At 42.9% G+C, this 8,155-nt stretch overlaps 1 protein-coding gene across 1 annotated transcript; it reads right to left on the bottom strand.

Annotated features, from left to right (window-relative positions):
- Positions 1 to 4,105: 4,105 nt before the first annotated feature.
- LOC117828139 (piggyBac transposable element-derived protein 3) lies at positions 4,106 to 7,382 on the bottom strand. Its single transcript, XM_034705141.1, has 5 exons — positions 7,185 to 7,382; positions 6,536 to 6,763; positions 6,276 to 6,428; positions 5,687 to 6,102; positions 4,106 to 5,608 (listed from the first exon to the last, which is right to left on the bottom strand). The coding sequence occupies exons 1-5, from the start codon at positions 7,279 to 7,281 to the stop codon at positions 4,544 to 4,546; spliced, it is 1,959 nt and encodes a 652-aa protein (XP_034561032.1). The 5' UTR covers positions 7,282 to 7,382; the 3' UTR covers positions 4,106 to 4,543.
- Positions 7,383 to 8,155: the final 773 nt, after the last annotated feature.

The raw sequence follows: 8,155 nt of genomic DNA on the forward strand, positions 1-8,155 counted from the left end.
TGATTGATTGATTGATTGATTGATTGATTGATTGATTGATTGATTGATTGATTGATTGATTGATTGATTGATCTCCACCTGTGTGGACCCCATCTTTGACACACTTCAGAAACTAACATCACTAAGACTACATCCACCCAGTCTATGGACTTGACAGACAAAAATAGATACTGCAAAAGAAAACGGACTTGCAATAACATATTGAGGCAACAATTATGATAAAAAGCTATTTTGATTTTACAGATGAAGACAGCCATGCTTCACTGAGCTTAGGTGCCAGAATTTACCATTAAAATTTACTCCCAATGTTTGAGCTAACAAGAGATTATTATTCCACAATATCACCTTTCTTTTGGCATCTCTGTGTTCCTGTTTGGGTAAAATAACCCAGAGACATTTCAGTTCTTTCTTTCCTTGGTTTGTTTCATAATTAGAGACAGTTGTTCAAACATCTGTGCTGGTTGTGTCTGCAAAACAAGCCCAGTGATGCTGGAGAGAGTCCTAACACAGATCTGTGTTCACATTTAAGTTTCCATTTGTTTCATTAAAATAAGTCGATGCTTGTTTCTAGGCACCAACGAGGAGTAGGCGTGATGATGTGGGCTTTACTGAATGGCAATGTTTTACCAGTGCAGTAATAGGGAAATACATAGCATATATATTTATCACAAAGTGTAGTTCTCAAAGCAATCCAGCCTTTGCTAAGTCAGTCTGAGTCTGTGCACTTTCATGCCAAGAGTTTCCAGCGTTCAGTGTTTCCTCCACATTGTCCTTCTTGTCAGGACGGAGAGGCCTTTAGACCGCAGAGTGAATTCTCCACTGACAGCCTGCTAATGAAATCCTTTTGGTAATGTAAACTGCTCCTGATGGGTAGATGAGGGACAAACCACAAAGGGCAGCTGCTCTGCTCTCTGCGGGCTCATATAGTTGCTGCTTCTGGCCTCATCCCCGATCAGTCATGCTGCAGCAGGCGTTTACAAGCAGCAGTGAAAACCTGAGCTCCTGTCTGCGTGTGACTGATCGGGGCGTGGTCGTATGCAACATGTCTCATGGTCTATTTAAGGCTAGGGTTGGTAGTCACCGAAAACTAGCATGAATTTGAATGTAGCATTTCCTCAGGACTCCATCTAAGCCCTGCCTGCCTGCCCTCAGAGCTCCTCCAAAACGACGCCTCCGCTCATATACACGAGCGTCGCTGATTCATGACCATATGATGGTGACTGATTCAAAACCGGTCCTCAGCACATGGTTTGTGTTTTGCACTACGTCAACTCATGTCTTACTCAGCGGTAAGAAAACACCAAAACATTCTCATAGTGAAAGTTAAAAACACAAACAAACATGAAATGTATGCTTTGCAGGAGGCGGGCAGAACGGCAGGACAGGATTTGATTGGTTTCATCATTTGGCTCCTGATGGCAGGGATTGGTTGGTGTTTTCCCAGGTTTACTCCGGCTGTAGATAGCAGCTTTTTTCCACTCTTTTTTTAAGAACACATTATGTATTGATTACCATCGGGACATAAAGATCATTTTAACCAGTATAACAAAAAGTGTATCTAAATCTGACCACCAACCCCAGTTTTAAAGAGCATGACAGCATCGATTCTCTGCTGTGTTAGACTTTCTAGTCCACACAGCATTTGAATTTGAATCCAATGCAAATCAGAGTCATGGCACAAAACAAACATCAATGCCCCGCAGAACTTTCTGAACAAACTCAAACACAAAACTTTAAATCTAAAGACCCTGTTAGATGCCAAAGGATAAAAAGAGTTGGTCCATCAATAGAGCTTTTTTTTCAATATTATTATAGTCACAAAAGTTTTGACAGCTGTAGGGGATATTTCATTCTGCTATGCAGATCTTATCTCATAACCACTCAGTGTTCTACATTTTCACCACAGTAAATAAATAGTCCAGACACTGTCATGGCCTCAGGTGGCTGTTCAGAGGCTGACACTGAAAAACCCACATAAAACCATCAATCAATCAATCTTTATTTATTGTGAAAAATCACAACAAATGTTCTCCTCAGACTCTTTCCAAACAGAGCAGGTCTAGACTGTACTCTATGTTCAATTATTAACAAAGACCCAACATCAAGACAGGATCAGATCCAGTCCCATCTTACAGACAGGACTCAGTCTGATCTCATCTTGATCCACCATGAGCAGAGCACTTTACAGCATTTAGCAAGTTACAGTGGCAAGGACAAACTTCCTTTAACAGGCAGAAACCTCCAGAAGGACCAGACTCATGTTAGACACACATCTGCTGAGACCGTGTTGGAGAGAGGGATAGAGGGAGGGAGAGAGAGATGGTTGTGATGTATTGACATCTGCTGTTTCAATACACTTCAGTATGTGTACAGTTGAAAGCCAGGCCTACACATAATTATTTTAACATCTTAACAGATGTTGAGAATGTGAGAGACCCCACACATGATGATGAATATGACAGATGTAATATGTGTTGCTGTAGTTTGTGCAGAGTCCACACTCTAATAACCAACGTCCAGACTCGTAAAACTGGAAATCTTTTGTAATTACACTTAATTTCAGAGTAAACAATCAAAGCCAACAATGGGTTTCGGATTCTGTCCAACTTGTCTCTTTGCTAAGTGTTAAATTGTGGCATGTTTTACAGGACATGATGTATAAACACTTGTGTTGCTGCCACAAATCAACATGTTGGCCTCCACTTCACTGTCCTCTGTCGTCACTATGGCTACGTTTGTTGTGCTTCCATCTTCCGTCAGCTTGCTTCCTGATTGGCTGTCGCAGTATGTTAAGGGTACGTTGCATTCTGTCACACACTCTGCGACGCAGAACTCCTTCAACAACGAGGAAACATGGAGAGGAAGAAGCTGTCTAAAGTGTGGCTCCATTTTAGTAAAAGAGATGAGAACAATGCCGTGTGCAATCAGTGCAACGCTGTCGTCTCATGTAAAGGTGCTAATACCTCAAATATGCTGAAGCATTGTTGATTCGGCCTCAAAGCTTGGGGTTCGCTTCGGGTTGAAGTGGAGAAGGGTTCCATGTGAACATGTTTGCGTCGGGGAGGTGAACCCCCGCCTGCCTCTACCCTTTCAGAGTCGGGACGCTTTCCCTTAGGCTCGAGGGGCCACGTCCAGATTCATGTGGCCGAAAATGAGGCACCGAGAGTGGGTAAAATACCTCCGCGATGACCCCGCAAAAAGTGTTTTTCCTCTCCAAATTCAAAGTATTTTCCTCCAGGCTCGAGGGGCCACATCCAGACTCACGCGGCCAAGAATGAGGTCAACCTATTGTTCAGTATGTTCAAGTTGAATATTTTCATGTTCAGTCTTGTGCAGACATAATTTTGGAAAAAATAAAATGGTTCCTTTTGGTGCAGAAGACTGTGTAGAACAACTTTTTCCCCCTCAAAAAAATACTCAGGAATCGTTAGGAGAATTGATAAGGAATTGGATTGATAAGCAGAATCAACAATGGCATTGACATTGATAAAATCTTATCAATTCCCACCCCAATTTAGCAAGTTACAGTGGCAAGGACAAACTTCCTTTAACAGGCAGAAACCTCCAGCAGGACCAGACTCATGTTAGACACACATCTGCTGAGACTGAATTTGCACAAGATTGTGCACAAGTCCCAAATCTCGTCTCAAGTCTTTGTGGGGAAAGTCTCAAACTTGAATCCCCATCTCTGTATGAGAGGGCCGTAACAACAAATAATGCTGAGGGCTTATTTGCTCTGCTGAAAACGCTGAACAGCACTGTTTTGTTATTCAGCTATGTTTGTGCTCACAATGGCTTCTTACAATTTAATGGACACAGTGAACTGATTTAGAGCAATAGTCTAACAGGTATCTGTAACTTTAATTGAAGAGTCTTTAAAGCATACCTCCATCAAATCATCAAATCATGACGACATTAACCTCCTAAGACCCGAGCTCTTTTTTGATGAGCATTTTTAATGTCTCTTTGCTATTTGGGCTTATTGGAACCTGGTAAGTATAAAAACTAAGCATCATCTTTTGACATGATGTGGTTTTAGAGAAAAATTATGTCCACGTACGTGGACACTCGGTCGAAGTTTCCATAAAACATAATAAAGTCACTATTGTGTAATAAAGTGCAAAATTCTTTATTTGAACCCTGAACACAGCAGTGTTTTTCCTGACTGCTTTTGCATTTTTTAATAACACATACAAACATGTTTTTTTTTATTTTTGGAACATCATAGTGCAAATTGACAAAATGAAAAACGATAATTTTGCCCCTTTTGGACAGTCACAGCTACAGTATGGCTCGTTTGAAGTGCTGCAAACAGTTGCAGGAAGACATCATATGTCTGTAACAAAGTATAAAACATTCAAAACATCTTGCATTGTTACTGTTGCAAGGGAAACTGTTAATTTCAATTTCAGAACATGTCTATGTAAAAAAAAATTGTAAGAAACATCTAACATGTCCAAAAGCAATGTCGTACTTGCACTACCAAAACTACTACTAGTTCAAACAAGGAATGCCCTCTTTTTCTGTACAAACATGTACACACCTATGTGTGAAATGCTGTGTAACAGTTGCGATCGGCTTGCAAGCACAAGAACACCTTGCAGGTCACACAATGCACTCGAGATCTCCCAGTGCAGCCTGCTGCTCTGCAGCGCGCTGCGTTCTTCAGGCTGACCATCTCTGGGAGATGTGCATTAGCCCTCCTGCGGACTGAGACATGGGGCACTGCCATCACTGGACGCTTTCCCCCTTGTATCGGAAGGTCTTCGTCATCTGCCAGTTCCAAAAGGTCTGTGTCATCTTCTTGACTGTCATGCTGGGCCAAGAAGATCTGCGCCACTTCTGTGCGGAACTCCAGGAACTGCATGATGCTCTTCTTTGGTGTACCACAAACAGCAAGGTCTTTGCGGTAGAGTAGCCAGCTGTTGGCTAAAGCCAGATCCGTGAAGTGCATTAGCATCCGCATTGTCCACTTCTTAGTACGGACGCTCATGCGATAATAACTAATCATTCTGTCCACCAAGTCGACTCCACCCATCTTGAAGTTGTATTCACGGACGATACTTGGTCGTGAGACGGTCACATATTGTTTCAGTTTCTTGTCCCATCGCTGGCAGGTGTCTTCAGGCTGTGTACCATGAACAACAGACATCATCAGTACTGGTTTATTGTCGTACCACTTCACAATGCACATCTTTCCATCCTCAGTGGTAACTTCTGCTGAGGTACCTCTTCCGGCCATTTTCATGGTTTTGTCAGTAGGTAACTTCTGCACTGCTGCAGCGACCCGGCTCTTCATGACTGTACCAGTCATGTACAGCTCCTTCTTCATCATTCGCTCTGTACCTTGGATGGTTGTGAAGAACCGGTCACAATACACCTTTGTGCCACGATGCAGAGTTTGACACAGACGATCGATGACCAAGCTTCCCAACCCAAGACCCTCTGGTTCTTCGACCTGCTCAAGCAGTGCATCTGCACCTTGATACACGTCAAAGTCCAGCACAATACCATCTGCTGTAGCACAAACAAAGTTCTTTATGCCAACTGGGTTTGGCTTCATTGGCAGATACTGTCGACACGGACAGGCTCCTGTGAAAGGGATCATCTGCTCATCAATGCATACGCATTCAGGTCGAGTCTGAGACTTGCAGCCTTGCAGAATACGATCCAGAAAAGGCCTCACCTTCCAAAACTTGTCACTCTTCCTCAGGTCTTGTGGAACGTCATCATCAATGAGCACTTTTAGTGATCCCCTCAGTCTGAAGAATCTGTCACGCGTGAATCTGTCAGTGATGGCAGGGAATCTCAAGGCTTTGGACCAGTACATCCTGATTGTTGGGTATCGGACGCATGACATCAAAATACAGGCACCAAAAAAATGGTAAATCTCATCAACTGAGGTGTTGAGTGGGGCCCCACTCCTAGCCAGTGACATAGCATTAGAGCAATCTGCAATAATTATCATCACTTCTTTATCTATATACTGTTCTACATAGTTCAATGGGGTCCAGCCTTCTCTGTCATGATCAGTTTCCTCTTCGTGCTCAAACTCGGCAAGGTTTGGCATCATTGGAGTAGCCCTCCAGCGCATTCCACGTCCTGCGGAACCAGAATGAGAATAAAAATAGTCCTTATTGCAAAATAAGTTACACATTTACCCACGCAAGGAATCCATTGAGGTGTACTGGTGCATAACATTGTTGAATCTGAGTGGACAGTTAAATAAAATTTGAAGACATACATTCAAGGCCTGTCAAAATAAGAACAAGTACCTGTTTTGGACTGTCCTTGAGGGCTTGGTCCTGGTGTGGGCTCATCAGGGCCATCGTTTGAGACATCAGCTTCAATCTGTTGAGTCTGACGGCGGCGTCTGGGAGTGCGTGATCGGGAAACATCATGGTCTGAACCTGTACCTCTTCCTGAAGCTGTTGACATATGTTGTAAATTAGCATCTTGCTACAAACATGGAATGGTGCCGTTTCTATATGTCTAGTCTATAAACTAAACAAATATACTCTGGGTCTTGGCTCACCATCATTTTCACCACGGAGACGTTTACGTCCCCTGCTGTGCTCAGTGGGCTGATGTATGGGGTCCTCATTTCCACTACTGTCATCCCCACTGCTGCTTTGCTCCGGTGGTGGGGGCTGATAATCAGCATCCTGGATTGCATCATCGTTGTCAGAAAAATCTTCCCAGTCTGAGTTGTCTCCATCAATTAAGCCCAGTAACTCAAGTGCTCTTGTCAAAGAAAAACGCCCTGGAAATGGAATCATATGCAAAAATCAAATGCAAATCCATGTAGATATATTTATTTATTTATTTATTTATTTATATATATAGATATATACTTATGGATTTATTTATTTATTCAGTCCATCAATTAATTGGTTATTTATTTGACAGGGACACTGTACAGCTTTTTAGCTGCACCAGAGTTAACTATAAGCTGATTTACTAAACATGCTAACATTAACACTTTTGCTAACGTTTTTGCTAACATGCGAACATTTTCAACAAAACTAAGTCCGTCTGTCCACATACGTGTACATCATGTTTAGCGGCATAGAGGATCGTTACTGTTGCTAACTTTTGTCAAATTTGCATGTCATGGCAAACTCACAATGCTTTTATGCATATCTAAACAAGAATAAGAAATGAAATTTGATCGGACTTCTTACCTTGTCGATGTTTAGGTTTGGAGTGGCCACTTGAACTTTGACTTGTGCTTGCTGCCATGCTGAATTTTACTGGTGTTGTGTTGTTCTCTACTGACATCACTAGATGGCAGTGTAGGGACCCTTGTATGTGTACGTCGGGCCTCAGTTAAGTAGAATTAAGTATCATGTTCACATAACCCAAAGTGTGATGTCCACGCATGTGGACGCCAGGTCGTAGGAGGTTAAATCATGATTAAAAACAATAACTGTAAGATTATCCTGAGGAGGTCTCATGCTCCCGTGCTGTTCTCCCATCAGAGCTGTGGGTAACGTGTTGATATAAATGTTAACTAAGTGAAGTCAAGCGGAGGAGGATGTTCCTCAGTCTGTGTGAGCATCGGTTTTTGTGTAGGTGTCAGCAAGCCAAGTATCTCTGCTCTTGAATCTGTATCACACATATTGATCAGCAGCGCTGTGTATCCTACAGCGTGCGTGCGTGTGCATGTGTGTGTGTGTGCGTGTGTATGTGTGTGTGTGTGTGTTTTTGCACCAGCAGCCAGTCACGCATACTTCTCACATGCAGCAGTCCTACAGTACAGCAGTGTGGGAGCAGCTAATCCAAACGCCTCGCTGCTTATAGAAGATGACCCACAGTTAAGCAGCTCAAATCTCTCCCACTGCTCACGCACGCTGCGCTTTTACTGCAATTTGCTCCCACTATTGTGAAAAATAATAAGTGATTGTTGGGTTTTATCTCAGTTCAGCCCTCTGCGATGAACCTTCAGGGATCACTTCCAGAGTTTATTTATGCAAAGCCACTGTGGAGAAGTCAACTAAATCCTGTGTGGTGAATGTGCGGTTGCTTTTCTGAGAGGTGGAGGAAGCGGAATCGGGTCGCAGCAACTCTGAGCTACCGTGATAGAGAGAGTTGAAAATGGAGAGCAGATAAACAAAAATGTGAACGGGAAGGGGAGCTTCACAGGCTGCTTGAT

The sequence above is a fragment of the Notolabrus celidotus genome, chromosome 16 (genome assembly GCF_009762535.1).
Source record: "Notolabrus celidotus isolate fNotCel1 chromosome 16, fNotCel1.pri, whole genome shotgun sequence".
In the NCBI taxonomy this organism is placed as follows: Eukaryota; Metazoa; Chordata; class Actinopteri; order Labriformes; family Labridae; genus Notolabrus; species Notolabrus celidotus.